The sequence below is a fragment of the Chelon labrosus genome (assembly GCF_963514085.1).
Source record: "Chelon labrosus genome assembly, chromosome: 22".
NCBI lineage: Eukaryota > Metazoa > Chordata > Actinopteri > Mugiliformes > Mugilidae > Chelon > Chelon labrosus.
The window spans coordinates 1-17,225 of record NC_140355.1 but is presented as its reverse complement, the minus strand read 5'-3'; the positions used below and the strand labels follow the sequence as shown (position 1 = coordinate 17,225).

The window sequence follows — 17,225 nt, the reverse complement described above, 5'->3', positions numbered from 1 at the left end:
TAAAGTGCAGTTAATTAAATCTTAAATAAAACTTTAATGAACTTTTAAATAAACAAAATGTATTTAATTATTTAACTGTTAATCTATTAGTATGATTTGTTTTTTTTAAATGACCATATAATATTTATATTGGGTAACACTACTGTATATTAAATAAATTATCATTCATTCGACTCAACATCCTAAACATGTGTCTCATGGTTTCCTTGGCAACCGCTCAGCCTATCGGTACGGCAGCGCGGCGCTCTGAAGTTCATACGGTTGACCAATAAAACTAAAATAGCTATGTTAACGGAGATTCTGACACAAAGACGTAGTAACGATGTCTTTGTAACCAGTTAGCTGACAATGGACTAAATTTGTTAGCCTACTGTTCCACGGTAGCACACACGGCAAACAGATCTGTCCGGATGAGCTGTAGAGAACAAATGACAAGCTTTACGCGGGCAGGTCAGAGTCAACCAAACAACCGTATACGTAACATAATTACAGAGGGCAACATAATTACAACAATAAGCCCATTTCAATAAAAATGTTATTTAAAAATAGACAGCGCTGGCCCTCAATCCACCAAAGCTGTCTTGCGCCATTTTCGCAGTGTGATTGACAAGTGACTGCTGCAACAGCCTGAGGAAATGGGTGGGACTTACCCATATGGACGAAATGTGATTGGCTATCAGCATAGGCAGTGATACGTGAACACAGGTATAGCCTATCACCCCGGTGTCCCCGTACGCCAGTCCGAGGAGTATATCAAAACAAGAGCCTGTGCCTGATTGGCAGTCATACTGACAACATGATGTGACTTACTTGTTTTATGGACAAATTGTCTTAAAATAGTTTTTTTTTTGTTTGTTTGTTTGTTTGTTTGTTTGTTTGTTTTCCTTCCAGCTCATTACTGTGTACACTGTGCCAGGAATGGATCCTGACTGGTTGATTGGAAAACGGGGGAATGAAAAAGGCAAAGTACCAGTCACATACCTCGAACTGCTGAGCTAATGGACCAAGCAACAAACACTCTCTATTGTCATATGTATGTGTAAGTGCACACTTACTGTGTCAGCTGCGGTTTGTGCCCTTTGTGTATCAGAGTAAGTCTGGGTTACAGAGATAACCACTGCACTGTAAGATAATTACAGAACAATAATTGTGAAGTCCCAGAGGCAGTTTAAAAATGTTGGTATAGTCAGTCCTCAAATTCTCTTCCAGCCACATGGATCCAGTCATTGATCAACCAATAGTCTGCATCATCTTAAGCCTGGCAATAGTTCTTCTTGAATCTCAAATCTGCATACACACACTACATGACATGATGAAAAACTGATGAAAATCAACATGGTTATCTGACAAAAATCTATGCTGATACATACTGGGCCCAAACTGTTTTCTCATTCTGAAACACTTATGCAACTGCCTGTTTGGAACAATAAATACAGATAAGAGGAAAAAACAACAGCAAACACACCATTTAATTTGATGTGGTCTCACATTACATACTTCCGCTTATACCAATAATGTGGATCTGCAGTATAATTTGGCCATTTTTGTGTGAAAACTGCGACCCAGTTCTTGTCAGTGTTACATTAATTAAACATTCAAAGACCAAGGCCTTGTGTAACCATGAAAGGATAATTCCAATTAATGAAAACAAAGTTTGTAGTTTGGGTCATTTGTATTGGTTGTAAAATGAACAAAGTAACTACTGCGGACCCAAGTTAAATCAAGAAAGAAACACAAATATTCAAACTTAGACTATGTGTATTAATCAAATATCACAGACAGTAATTATTTGGAATAAATTTGGCACCTAATGGTCTGCCCGTAAGAGTTGCAGTAACGTTGGTAAGTAACTATGGGCAGTAAGGCCTGGCCACGTGAGCACCTACCTTTCAGCTGACGATCAATAGAATTTCACACATCTTATACTGTTAAACAGTAAAGGTGATTTATACAGGCTAGGAAAGTTGTGATTCAGAAAGCACTATTTTACAAGCCTGACAGTGTGCCAGCCAGACCATAATCCCTGCCTCAGTCTGATCTCGGCATTAAAAATTTGCAACTGCACTCTCCGACTCATCAGACGTTTATTTTTGTTCCTCATTCTATGCAGAAAAACCAAGGGATTGTCCGTATAGACAACATCAGAAACATTAGACGACCCCACGTACACATGAAAATGTTCTATAGTCATTAAAAATGCCAAAACCTCCTTTTTGGTGGAGTACCATTTCTGATGGCAGTCAAGTTTCTTTGAAAAATGTGGTGGGGGTGCGCGAGCTGCCTCTAGGGGGTGCGCGAGATGAAAAATGGAATGGCGGAGAAGAAGTTATCTTCTTCTACGCAATGTGGATGCGTATCTGGCTGAGCCACCCAGGAGCCACCAATAGAGAGCCGAAGTCCCGCCCCTGTACTTCCGGGTCATGGGACCTATCTTTCGAAAAAATATGAACGGGAGTTAATGGAGAGATCATAATTATTTTTTGGTCCCGTTCGAATTGTGGCATGGATTTCACATATGATGTGTGTGAATTTAAAATATAATTTTTCACGTCAAGAGATAAATTATTTGACGTAAATAAGCTGAACAACATTAGGTTTTGTATGAGATCGCTTAGTGAACTACATCTCTCGTCTCGAACAACACTAGAGAACTATTGCTGTCTCCTTGTTGAGCTTTACCGTCTTCTTCCAGGACGAAGGCAGAAGCATCAAACGAGGTGAAAATCATTATAAATCGGGTCATGCCGAGAGCTGTAGTTACACGATGGGAGTTTTGGTCGGTTCTGTACGCGCCAGCATGCGGGACTTGTAGTTCGTTTAATTACGTATTTTCCATAGCGTTTTACTTAACTATTTTGCGACAAACTGTGACATTCTTGACATGTAAAATCATTTTTTATTCTGAAAAACAACATATGTATAATCCAAGGCACAAGTCGATCGGGACCAGAAAATAACTTATCTTTCGCCATAGGCTGCCGTTCATATTTTTTCGAAAGATAGGTCCCATAACCCGGAAGTAGAGGGGGCGGGACTTCGCTGCTCTTGAAAATCCTCAGAAGGATTCTCTTTTTTTTTTTTTATCTGTTCCTGAGTTATGCTCTTTGTTATTTTTGTTGTGGGTCGTGTGTGACTTTATTGCAGTTTAATTCAAATGACTCGTTCAGATTTTATTTCCATAACCGCTGTGTAATGAGGGGCTGTGTTAGCTTCACGGTCGCAGTGACGTGCGGTTAAGTTCGTGGCTGGTGAGGCACTTTACAGTTATGAACCCAATGAAATAGCTTAAATTCGCCATTCGATTGGCTGCTTTCACATTAACTGGTTACGTTTCATATCTCAAATGAGTATTCTTTACACAGGTATAAGGTACAATGTCAGTCTGTAGCGAGAGTATAAGGAGGACAACGCGTTTGCCGTCGCACTTCCACAGTTCATTCATATTTATTGAACATAAGAGTATCCAGTGAGAAAAAAACAAACACAAATGGAAATATGGATTTGAATTTAAAACCAAATCGTCACCTTAAAGGTGCAGTAGGCAAGTTTTAAAACTAACTTTCTGTCATATTTGCTGAAACTGGCCCTACGTTCAAGTATAATTGTATAAAGCAGGTAATTTAAAAAAAAATTCGGCTCCTCTGGCCCCACCTAGAGCCTGTAGCGCGATTTGCAAGACATCCACCGCTCCACATTCAGATGCACCAATCAAGACCAGGGGTGTATCTAACAGAGTGTCAATCACTGCTCATGGACACGCATTTCATAGCGCCCTCCCCTCCCTCCACCACCTCGCACCACTTGTCCGTGGGCGTGTAGAAGGAGCCGGGACGTAATCCTCGTCTGAGGCCTGTACCTCAGCTTCACTCTCAAACGTCTAACCACATCAACAGGTAGCGGTCATATATCTACCACATAGCAAATTGATAAATCTAAACTGTGGAATAAAACGCCACAATGAATGCTGCTAACTGTTATTGGCCGCGTTTCCCAAATGAGTTAAGAAGCTCTTAGCGCTAAGATCTTCTTTGGAGCGCTCTTAAGAACGCTGTGAAAGAAGAACACGTTTCCCAGAGTCGCTCTTAGCTTAAGAAGATCTTTCACTAAGAAGGAAACGTAAGATCGATCTGACCCACTCTTAACAGCCTTCTTAGCGATCAAATGCTCAGTGATCATAGCCTGCCACCAGGGGCGTCTAGATTTCTAGGCTACAGTGATCAAGCTGCGTCAGGGAAATTTATATCCTCCACTTTTTGAAATAATAAAACAATGTTTAATGTTGAAATGCACTCATAGCTGTGGAGCACTGGCGCAAGAAACATAGGCTAATAGTAGAGAAGGAAAAAAAATATATCATTGAAGTACACGTTTAAGTTTTCCACACATCTGCATATGAGTTTACACATAAAAAACATCAACCACCCTGTGGCATTTCACAGATATCAAGGAAACAGATGTAATTGAACTCAGCTGAACCTAATCCAGAGAGGCTTCACCTGCTACTCTATATAAAGGCGTTGCCAAAGTCCGCGTGTGTGAGAAACCATGGCTGCAATACAGCACATTCTCGCTGCTAATCAACAGCGTCGCCGAGCGCGGAGCCAGACGGTTTATATAAATGTTTATGTGCGTCAGCACTTCTCCCCACTCGACGTACTGTCAGACCGGGCTGTCCAGGAAAAGTACCGGCTGCCCCGTGCGACGATCCGACGGCTGATCACTCTGGTGTCTCCACATATCCAGAGAGCAACCCGCCGCAATTTTGCCCTCAGCCCGGAGGTGCAGCTCCTGGCTGCTCTGCGGTTTTATGCAGTGGGGAGCTTCCTGGAGGTGGTAGGGGACGGCACAGGCCTCAGCAAAGCATCTGTGTCCCGGAGTGTGGCAGCTGTGACACCGATTCTCCTGCGCCATGCCCGTACCCACATTAAGATGCCCACCACACGGGACGAGGTCCGCCAGGTCCATCAGGGGTTCCACGCAGTGGCTGGGATCCCCCGGGTGATCGGTGTGGTGGACGGCACCCTTATTCCCATCCTCAACCCTTCCTTGGTGGATCCGTGCTGGATCAGCAGGAAGCATTACGCGGCCATCAACACCCAGGTTGTGGTGGACCACAACGGCCTCATCATAGACATCGTCGCCAGGTGGCCAGGGGGCACACATGACAGCTTCATGTGGGCCAACTCCGCTGTGGGGCAGAAGGCTGGTAGAGGAGAGTTTGGTCGGAGTTTCCTCCTTGGGGACAGTGGCTACCCTCTCCGGAGTTACCTCGTGACGCCGGTGACCAATCCAGCAACACCTCAGGAGGAGAGGTTTAATGAGGCCCACACACGCACCAGGACGACGGTTGAACGGGTGTTTGGCAGGTGGAAGTCCCGCTACAGGTGCATTCATCGTTCGTCGGGGGGGCTGCGCTTGTCACCACGCAAGTGTTGCCGCGTGATTGTTGTCACCGCCATGCTGCACAACATCGCAGTGCGCGTTGGCGCAGATGAGCCGCCTCCTGTGGATGATGAAGAGGACCATTCAGAGGACGAAGCCCCGAACCCCGCCCCCCAGGATGTGCGAGTAGTGCTCCATCAAGCCGGTGCCCAGACCAGACAGGAACTCGTCAACCTCTTCTGAGGTCCAACAACCCCAGCCCCTACCCCTTCACCACCAGTCACCAAGCACTGATCAGCAAAACAATAAACCCACAACCCACAACCACCACACCATCCATATCAACTGTCAGGCCTGAAGGCTGAAATAAATAAACATATATATATATATATATATCCAGAACCAGAACTGGTTCTCTATATATATATGTATATATATATATATATATATATATTAGTCATACTTTGCGCATCTTTGCAGTGGCAAGCGCTTTCTTAATGATATTGCGTGCCGAAATAAGGAAGCACTCATACGTGGGTACATACGTAAATTTGCAGTCAGTTGGTCTGCCACACCAACTGTTACAGAAATAGTCATGATTCCAAAAAGTAAAACCTCACTTCGTTGTTGGTCTATATGAAAAGCGGTTGTTCACTTTGTGTGTGACGCTATTTTCCGCGTCTTTGTTATTCCAACCGTGAGTTCTTTGGGGGAGAAACGAGAATTCGCACGTACCCTGAATTACTTACACCTGGCTTCACATAGTCGCTCCTATTCGTCCTTGATTGTTAGTGCGTTAGTGAAACGGGTTGAGCATGGATGACCAGACAGTGCTATGTCAAGCCTCGCTTTATCACTTATTTTGGATGTCTTAATTCTGCTTTTGTGAAATACCCCTCAGGAAACAAGTGGGAAATTACCGGCAAAACATGCTGTGCTGTAGTGAGTAGTAGTGAGAAGCACGTGCGTCAGGGCGCACATTACGCACACGTCATGAACCTACGCTTAGATAAATTACTTGAAATTACAAATTGCCTCGGACTTTTTGTTGCTAGGTTTAATACTCATTTCAATGCAAAATGATACACACAATACATGGTTGAAAAGGAAACCAAAGTTTATTGAAAGCATAATGGGGGAGGAGGGGTGGCGTCTCCGGCTTCACTGGGCCGTCTGGGCGTCTGCATCACCTGCAATGAAGGGGGATTGATTAATGAAATTGAATGGGATACATTGCGTAATGCTAATAAAACAAAATAGAACTGTCCCGTACCTGAATCCTGGGGAAGGATGATTGGAACGGAGATGGAGGGACTGTTGAACTGTGCCTCGGACAGCGCCAGCTGTCTCCGGTGCAGCTCCAACCTCTCCTGCTTCATCCGGACCATCTCTTCCTGGAGAGCAGTTTGTCTCAGGAGCTGGTCCTCTATCCCCCGCAGCACCACCAGCTTCTCCCTCTCCAGGCGCACCAGCGTCTCGCTGCAGGTGCAGGTGGTTATTGCAGGCCGCCTGGTTAAGCCTCCCCGCATGCGGACACTGGGCCGTGCTGGTTGGCGCACGGGGACAGGGCACGGTTGTGCGGGGACAGGGCACGGTTGTGTGGGGACAGGGCACGGCTGTGTGGGGTCGTCCTCTCCTGTGGGCGTGCACGCCCCTACTCCGCTCCCGGATGGCTGCTCTTCCTCACTTTCTGAGAGGCCCTCGTCCCCCTCAACGTCGATGCCCCCTGTGATGCCTTCAGAGGCCGTCTTCCCTATGATGGAGAGGACTTTCTCTTCATCGGGAGTGAGGGTCGTCCCACCCGGTGCTCCACCACCCGTGCCCATGGCTTCCCTTCTCACCTTGGCACTCTTCTTTTTGGTCAGGCTCTGAAACTCCTGCCACTTCTTTCTGACAGCACCCCAGTCACGCAGGCCACATGGGCTGGAGGGGGACATCTTCTCCGCTATAGCCTGCCATACACGGTTCTTGACCGTGATGTTTTTTTTCCCTTTTGTTCCTCCAAATAAAACCTCACGGTGCTGCCACACCTCGTCCACTAGGACGCCCATCTCCTCCGCGGTAAACGACGGTGCCCGCTTGCTCTTTTTGCTGCCAGTTTCATCCATTCTCACATGTGTGTGCCAATATTCATGGGGGTATATATGCGCTAATGGGCTTGATTACTACTTGGATACACCTGATGGCATACACACACTTAAAACAAAAAATAACTTAATGCTATATCCACGTGCAAACACTTTGTTTGAGCAGGAGAGACGCTTATAAACAACGCTGTGTGTGACTGCGCGCTGCGCTCAGCGCTGATAAAGGAGTGGGTGATCGATTAGCCTGGCATCGATTGATTCAGTTTCAGCACCACCGCGGTTGACAGCTCCCGTTAAGAGCTTCTTAAGAAGCTTCTAAGGCTTGATCTTAAGGTTCTCCTAAGAAGGCAGTTAAGAACGCTTCTGGGAAACACCCGTATCTTAGCGCTCCTTCTTAGCCGAACCCTTCTTAAGTCCTTAAGAACGATCGCATTTGGGAAACGCGGCCATTGATAGCAAACATCACCGATGTAGGCTACTTTCAGAAACATCCTAACCTTGGTTTTGTCCTAAAGTTGACTATTGCTAAATATTTTGACCTAAAATTATTTAGCAATAACGAAGGGTATTATAAAAACTATTTTGTTGTTGTTACGTCGGTGTGTTCCATGCTAGTTTGTTAACTCGCTCTCTCTCGGTTCTCTGCTCGTGCACAGTATTCCAGGGCCAATATGCACGCGCTCTATCGTGCACAGCGCTCCCTTGTGGGGGGAGGGGCTTGCGAGACCTTTTTGGGCTTTAGCGGAAAGTGGGGAGGGACTGAGAAGTTGTCGATGTTCAAATTTTTTGGCTAAGTCCTGGATCTTCGCAATCCTGCCTACTGCACCTTTAATCAAATTATATATAATAATATTGAGTTGTTAAATCTTTTGATGATCTGATCCAATTTTATTGCAGACTGTTACACAAAATATCTTCTGTCATTTACCACTTCCTGTTTTGATTGAAGGTTTAGATATACAATCTTATATTTTTGGCTTTCACCAGAGAATGTCTAATAAGGGGAGAAGTTCCACTCTCAGTGAACTTCCGGCTTCTGAACTGGTTGCAGTTCCACTCTGGTTCCATATGAGGGCGCTCTCAGGACGAGTGCAGAATGAATGGCGGTCTATGGAGCAATACCCCTCAAAATCCACTTTTCTCAGGATATAATTTTTTTGTGCAGTAATTTGAATATTGTATTTGAAAGGAGATGCAAAGAAATTACACATTGCTGGGTGTTAGATTTTTTAGAGTCACTTATTTGCTTTAAAAAGTATTTTAAAATGTCAATGACGTCATACACATCGTACGACCAGATACTGCTTTACGGCAATCCTTCAGTCACTGCTTTGGTGCTTTCGCGCTCTGCACTTTCTTTTCCTCGAGGTGTGGACAACACAGCTGATACAGGTAAATAATCGTGCTAGAAGAGTTTTTTTTTTTTTTTTTTTAAAGTTGTTACGTTGATAAAAAAAAACTTGGGCGAAAAAGTCCGCCTTAACATTCTGGTCCCGCTTCGGATGCCACGATGCCGTCAAGCGGGATCTGGTCGTAATCAGTCCTTCACTGACCAATCAGCGTTCATTAGCACAATGCTAGCGTGTTATGGGCAACAACAACTCAACCTGTAAGAAAACAAAAGGACATAAGTTCTCGTTCATTCAACTTTTGATCTATAACCCATGTTGAACTTGCAAAACATACAATCAAATCTGAGATTTCTCAACGACAATCGGGTGAAAGAGACACATTTAGCCGTTTAGCTCCATAGACTCCCATTCATGTTGCACTCATGGCGATCGCCCCCAGTGGAAATCTGGTGGAACTGCAACCAAAATTCGTTACAATGGGACTTAATAGAGAGTGGCAAGGCTCTCCGTAGACGGGCTCTGCTTTCACACAAAGTATCCCAATTAATGGACCGCGACAGTACAGTCGACTCAGCATAGAAGAAGAGCAACAGCATGAACCCGTGGCTCACTAGCGCCCTCTTACATGAGGCAGAAGTACTGGCTGCCTCGTCTCGTTTTTCAGTGCTTTTTAATGTCAGATAAACAAGACTTAATATGTTACACTCACATATGAAATACATAAACTAGGCTATGGAAGATTGGGACACATGATAAAAATGTGCACAACCAATATATTGATGGCATACAGAGAGCTACAGCCAGGCGCCAAGGATACGAGCCTAACCCAGTTTGTGAGATTGCGCAATCTGAGGTGAGGCTCAGCTCGCTGCTGCCTCAACTGTTTTATCAATAGTATATTTTATCATCATTACTTTTCATTATGCTAGGTGAGGCACTGCCTCACCCGCCTCCCCTGGCCGCATGTTGCTGCTGAAAATATTCTAACATTTCCCCCAACTCTGCTTTCTGCCTCTGAGCCTGAGTCTGTCATCCATCCTCGTTCTTCTTAACAGTTGTGCTTAACTTATGTTGTGTTATATTGAAAATGTTAGTGTTTCAGTTTAATTCAAATGCGAGAGCGCATTGTTGTAATCGTGATTATTTTATTATATATGGTAATTTGAGCATGATTAAACACGTCACCGTTATGGCTGTAAAAAAAAAAAAAAAGCTTGTTGCGTTTTATTTATTTTTTAAGGTACGTAACTCAACATCTAATTGACATAACCGTAGCATTACTATACATAACCCAATTACGTACGTGGCTACATAGGCCACTAACGGTCCAGTGATGACGTCACCGCGAAATAAAATCCCGCCTGGACAGTGCTGCTGACTGCGACCCTTGCACTCGAGTGAAACGGATAACAAAGACGTGGTGAGTGAAATTCATCAATTTTATGTTTACGATAACGTTTGTTTTTTAGACAATACGTTGGCAGTTGGCATACAAAGACAATTTGTGTATAGAGTAGCCTGAATGTTAACAAGGGCGCTAACGTTTAGCTATGTGCAGTGTTGGGCAAGTTATTTCAAAAACGTAATACATTATGTATTACTTGTTACTGTCATTTCAGAGTAATTTATTACATAATAATATTACTGTCTCTGAATTGTACGGCATTACACTACTACTGCATTACTTTTAAGTTACTTTCACCAAAATAACTGGAATTATACTTATTCTAAATGTATCTTATTATGCTCCTAGGCATAAGGCTAACAACTGAAGAATGTAATAGGCGCAGACAGTGATGGCTCGTAATATAATGCAAGGAACAATCATAGCCAAAAAATAGACCTTTAACTGCTTTGTCTCCGCTTTCGTCCTCAGTTTGCCTTCTTTTCACTAACTTAATGTTTGCGTGGCACCGTAAATGTTTAATTGGATTACTTGTGCTATTTTGCGATGTAGGTAGATTGATTTCTTAACTACTATGCTCCTCATAGTAGTTAAGTTTGTAGTTAAGTGGTTTGTAGTTGTCTCTAACAAACTGAAAATAATATGTCCATCTCGAAAATGTACTGTCCGACGTCGAGCCTGCTTCAGCCGTACAGGAAGAAACGTTTTACAATTTGCGCGGAAAATGCGGCTCAGGAAAGATGAGTGCTCTGTTTTGCTGTTAAACTTGCTTATTTATTTTGAATTAACGATATAGACGAACCTAAAATAACATTTTGTTGTGCGCGCTAGCAGGGGTCGTTTTCTTTTTCCAGTATTTTCTTTTTTAGTACTCGTTCCTGCTAGTACTAACGGGCTACTGCTAGCTTCGCCGGAGATACATCCATCGGGGGTCTTGCCGGAATTTCCACTTCGACAACTCCAAAGGAATAAAATCCTTCTGGTCCACCACTCGTCATCCTCCCAGAAACGCCGACCGGGCTGTTGATCACACTGTGTTAGCCAGCCGTCAAACATGACAACACCGCCGTCAACTTCGGTCCGCTTAACATCCGCTCACTCACGATCAAGGGACATCTTATCCAGGATCTCCTCACTGGCCGTAAGTTAGACTTTCTCTGTTTTTGACCGAAACCTGGCAACAACCCAGGGCCGTTGCTAGGAATTCTGGGCCCCCTGAAAGAATATCGGCGTGGGCCCCTCTACCCCATTCATTGCCACTTTTTTTACAACTGTGTATTATGATGTTTTTTCTTTGTTTTTCTGTTGATGCCTGTTGTATAATCACTCAACAATGAGTTAGAGTATTGTTATGTAAATTATTCCCATTTCTCTGATTTGGAACACGTTATTACACCTCTGATTGCATATATCTTCAATTAACCACTTAACAAATAGGTAGTACAAATCTTGTTGGAACATTTAACTTTTTTGTATTTTCAAATGTCCCACCATAGCTGACACATTTTTACAAGACCACATTTGAACACATCATGATAACGTTATTGACCTTCGCCTAATGCTCATAATTACTGAGTAGAACTTGAATGCGTCATAATACATTTCAACGTGGCCTCGTAACTGAGCGGGTGCTTGGTGCTTACTGGAGCACTGTCCGACAGTAATATGTGTGAAACACACAGTCCGCTGTAGATAGCCTCCAAATTAGTAACGTTCAGTTATCTACACTAGGAATCGCTGCTCTACAATGAACTGGCCACTTGCCCAGAGTGTAGCCCGCCTCTCACCCGATGATTGACAGCTAACGTAAGCTACAGCCCCTGCGCCCCGTCAGGTACGCGTTACAGACAATAAATGAATGAATGAATGAATGAACAAGTAGGCGCCCTCTGCAGTTTTACTCTCACCATTAGAATTTTTTTTTTGATGTCCTGGGCACCTGCTCTGTTGCTCCCAGCCCTGGCCTCCCTCTCTAGTCTTTTCTGGTCTCCAGATTTGTGTTTTTTGTGCCATCATCTGGATCTCCCTAGCTCCCTGTTGGAGTTCGCTCGCGCTCAACTCGAACCCGCGGTGTGGACCAAACCATTTTTTAAGAAGGGGCCAAGGGGGTTATTGAAATTATTAAAATTAAAATATTGCGTGACTTTGTGGCTTTATTTTAGTTCGGATTCATTACTATGAATATATATTAGTTAAGCCTATGCATAATAATTTAGTCGTAGAGGCTACTGGGGGCTGTGTGTGGGCCCTGATGGGCTGTGGGCCCTTAGAATTGTCATCACTTTTCCCCCCTATACGACGGCGCTGCAACAACCTAACGACTTTTCTCATCTAAACGACTCTACTCCACTTGGGTTTGCTTACATCTGTCAACCCCGTGGCTCAGGTCGCGGAGGAGGTCTCGCGATAATTCACCGTGAGACGTGGAAAGTCCAGCTTGTGCCCATACCTGCCTTCAGCTCATTTGAAAGCATAGCGTGCAAACTGTCTGGACCCATTCCCACCATCATCGTCACAGTCTACCGTCCCCCTAAGCCACACAATGACTTTTTAAATGATTTTGCTGCTCTTCTCACCTGAAGAAGTAAACTTCGAAGAGACATTAGGAATTGACACGTCTGGGGCAATTCCAACCATATGTTAATCTCTCCTGTCTCTGCTCCCCTGCCGATCAGAGTTTCCTGATCAAACTCCTTTGTCTACCCTCCCCATCTCCTCTCCCCTGCTGATCAGAGCCTTGATCAGACTACCTGAGTGTCACTCCTTTGTCCTTTTGCCCTTTGTTCTGACCATGTCTGGGAGCCACCCCTGCCCCCTACTGAGTTCACCCTCCTGTGTAAAGTTGCCCTCAACTGACCAATATACATCCACTATACGATCTAATCAGGAACTGTCTGCAACCACACCCAGGGACAGGGTATATCTGTGCTCTGGCCCTGCATTCAGGGTCAGTCTCTGGTCTCAGAACCACTCTGTGTCGGTAGGCTCACCATGACCTGGAACTCCAATAAACCTCCACCACTTCAGCAAACTTGGAACTAGACTTGGATTGTTTTTTCCTTCAACAATATGGTGCCGTGACCCGGATGGCAACATACTTCCACGGAGACTCCTTCTTCCAGACCAAAGACACGCCACTGAATTGAGATTTCAAGTTGACTAAAAGGTGATGTAGGGTAGTCTACACCTTTTTAAATGTCTCGTTAGGGCACCACCTCCTGTTATCGTAGGAAGAACACGGTTTAAATCAATTTATCAGTCTCAGTTCAATAATTTGCATATCTGAAGGAGTGAATCCTTTACTACAATTTGTACCAGTCATTCTCTGCCGTAAAATAACATCACAAACAACTTCTTAAGTGTGAACAAATATTTATTTAATAAAGTGACAACTATGAATAAATGAGGGACTAATAGAATATAGGAGTGTAATCAAATGAACGAATATAATAAGGTCTGAAATAGTTAATTTCGGGAGCGATGATGAGAGATGGAGATGTTTAAGTCCTAAACTAAAGGGAATAGATTTGATATCTACTCTAATCAATCTTCTCTAAAAGATGTTAGTAGGGAGTTTCAAAGTAGTGACACCAACTCTTTAAGCGGTAGGAACAATTCAGCCTACTTTTGTAGAGTCTTCTTGGCGTCGGTGATGGCGGAGCGGCACAGCTGATGCAGGTCTCTCTTGGACCGGTAGACAGGACTCGTTGCTTGATCTGCAAATCCAACACCCAGCTTTGCTTGAGAGCGCTGTAGGTGTTCAGTCAAAGGCAGATGACACTTGGCAATGTCTTTGTGTTTGAAGAAAGAAGTTGGATCGTCACGTCTTCTTGATGTCGTTGCTATGGCAACAGCTTCTTGATTTCTTGATCCGTCGAAGAGATTGGGTCTTTCTCTGATATCCCAGCTGACTACGCTGGCTAACTTATAAACGATGTTGGTTAGTACTTCGGTTCGTAGAGTATAAAAATGAATAAAACTAGAAAAATATTTAAGTCACTATAAAAATCGTACGTCGGGAAAAACATCCGACGAGAAACAAACAGAGCTTGAAAAGGACCGTATTGTCAATATTCAAGTTGTTCTTAACGTTACTAAGTATAAACGTGACTAAGTACATAAAGAAGAAGACAAAAATAAAAGTAAAACGTAAACAGAAAGTGGAGAGTTGAAAGTGCGGAGAAAGTGCGGCGAAAGAGCGAAAGTATAAAAGTCCTAAAAGTGCGGAGAAATGGGTGCGTCTCTCTGGTTTTATGAGTTAATTATTCAGGGCGTGTTTTGGATCGGGTTTCCAGAATCTTCGCGCGGAAAGAGAAGGTAACGCCTAGTTCTTTGTTTCGAGATGTCTTATTGCCTGATCTTCTTAACCTATTTTATATTACTGAATTGAATCATTCCATCACTCATCATGGCTCGTTAGCAATGTTTTTCGTATGCGACAACACTCAACATTACAAGATGACAAGATGACGTATCAGAATGACCACATCAAAATAACTCATAAGCATCAATAAATTAATAAACTCAAGTTCTCTTTACAGTGACGTTTTGCTAATAATAAAAGGCTGGGGTTTCTAGAATAACAATTCCAACAGTTATGATTTCAACAAATAGCTACTATTAGTATAAGAACATATCTAAGTTTCAACATTCTTTAACTTCAATGATTAAAAGAGAGAAAATACTTTTAAAGATAGCCACTTGATGGCAATGTTGATCCATCCTTACTGTGACAAATTATATGAATTTGGGCTAGCTTTATCGTACAAGGATCAAAATCGTCTCATTGTGATCGTAAGCACTTCCTGAACAATAATATATAACTTACCAGGTTATTACATTTTCGATAGTCATATTATAAAACTTAGGCTCTTTTAGAGAGGAGAAATGCATATCGGAGTCTGGTTCTGGGGAAAGAAAGTTATTTACGACCGGCTTATCAGTGTTTCGCTCTCTTGGTCATTCCAAGAGAGGGGGGCAAAACCTGTTAAAATGGTATGTTTGCATTCGTCTCTGAAAAAGAAAATTAGTACATCACAAGTTTAAAACATAATTGAACATCACATTAAGGCTTCTAGACTTTGTCCTTTGAATCCAAAAGAAGTCAATTCATTCTTTGTAGTTCCTGATATCATGTTGATGTTCTTTCGATTCAGGACTAATTAGTCCAGAAACAAGAGTGGGACATTCCACAAGAAGTGTAAATCTGTCTCTTTTGGCTCAGATGACGTCCAGAGCATCAGGGAGGTCCAATAGCGTGGGCCTGTCCCACGTTTGGACATGGCACATTTATGGCTAAGGTGTAAAAGGTTGATCTGTTAGAAGAGTTCTTCTGCAAAACAACTCCGTAAATTTAAATTCCAGAGAGGGGAAGAATTGAGAGGACCACAGGTTCCTACAGTGAGGTACCTTTTTAAGAACCTATTGATTGTTGCCGTGTGCTGTTGGAAAGTCTGTGAAATTGGAAATCCAAAGAAGTTGACGCCATCCGTGATTTTGAGTAAAGTTTGCTGTGTGGTTGTGAGTAGGAGTGATGATAGGGTAACCTCGTCTGTCTGAGTAACTTGTTTGTAAGCTTGTTTAACTTTTATGCTAGAATCTGACTGTTTTAAGGGGAAGGTCAAAATATTCCAGGTAGCTGGAAAGTGTTAGGAACACTTTGAGTTTAGTCCAGAGAGGGACTTATTGGAACTACAGCCGTGGGGCTGATGTGGACGTGGTCCTCAGTGTTTGGAACACTTTGAGTTTAGTCTAGAGAGAGACTAATTGGACCTATAGCCGTGGGGCTGATTTGGTCGTCCATTTTGTGTAAACTGACCTGTAGATTCTGAGCAGAGCTTTGATTGAAAGTGATTGTGAGCAGTAGCAAGCGGTATTCAAGTTTTTAAGATCTTACAGACAGACAGTGGGAGGTTGTTTCAGTGGACGGTTAGAGAGAGAGCTGACTGGTCCTGCAAAACACATGTTTGACAGTTACGGTGGAGAGAGTTTAAAGTTTGTGACGACATGGGCCAAGATAACGATTGACGATGGCCACCTAAAATTCCCTCTGAATGGCAATTTTGACCAGCACAGGTTAGAGAATTTGAGAGAGAGACTGAGTAGTCGTAAAGACAAGAAAAAGCATTTTCTCTCTCTGAGGCTTTGGAGGGATGAGAGTAGACGTCTCCATGTAGAATCACAAATTGCTTCTCTCACTGACCAAAACAAAAAGTTACTGGCCCAACTGGAAGAATGTAACAATAACACAACGCAGATAAGAACTAAAGCAGATCTCCAGGTAGATGAGCCACCGACCAGAACTGAACAAGTCCAGCATCTTAACCCTTTAAAAAGCTTAAAGGACTGCAGTACTACTGATGACGACGATGGCGATGACAATGATCTTGTTTTGGAGTACAGAAGAGCTGAAATGGCGATCCAGAACAACACAGAGGAATCGGCTGCAACGAGGAAAGGGGGAAAACAAGAGAAACCAGCTCCAACAACACTTGCCCCGCTTATGACCATAAGAAAGGACATGGTCTACAAGTCTTGGAACCGGCGGGAGCTCAGGCAAATTGTGGGAGATTTCCCATCCGTCAGGTCAATAGAAGGACCCCCTCCCCCACAGGATAAAGCTGGCACCAAAGTCCCAGAAGCCGACGAAAGGTATTCTCCAGAATGGCAACAAATGGTGGAGAGACAGAGGAGCAGCGCTGGCACCGGAGTCCCAGGAAAAGACGGTGAAGTGCATCTCCAGATACCAGGATTCAACCTGAGTGGATTACATCTGACTAAATGGGACTTTTCTGTACACCAGCACATGAACGACCTTAACGACCCCAAAACACAGGTGAAGGAACAGATATGGATCACTACCATCTTGCTATCAGAGCAAGCCAGTGTTCCATACCTTTACCAAAAGGCAAATATTGGATTTGTGACATGAAACGTATGAATACTTATCAAAAGGGGTGGTCAGAGTGTATGGTCTTGGTCATGCAGTACCAGCCATGT

The 17,225-nt window shown here is 43.6% G+C and overlaps 2 protein-coding genes across 2 annotated transcripts in view; both read left to right on the top strand.

Annotated features, from left to right (window-relative positions):
* LOC311507314 (endophilin-B2-like) overlaps nucleotides 1-2,870 on the top strand; it is a 35,946-nt gene extending 33,076 nt beyond the window's left edge. Inside the window, exon 11 of the mRNA XM_084571611.1 lies at nucleotides 892-2,870. Within this exon, the coding sequence (XP_084427737.1) occupies nucleotides 892-999 (108 nt within the window). The 3' untranslated portion in view covers nucleotides 1,000-2,870. The remainder of the gene's footprint in view (nucleotides 1-891) is intronic.
* Nucleotides 2,871-4,545: 1,675 nt separating this feature from the next.
* LOC311507859 (putative nuclease HARBI1) lies at nucleotides 4,546-5,625 on the top strand (the record flags this gene model as incomplete). Its single annotated transcript, XM_084572399.1, has 1 exon — nucleotides 4,546-5,625. One exon carries the CDS (start codon nucleotides 4,546-4,548, stop codon nucleotides 5,623-5,625), a length of 1,080 nt encoding a protein of 359 aa, XP_084428525.1.
* Nucleotides 5,626-17,225: the final 11,600 nt, after the last annotated feature.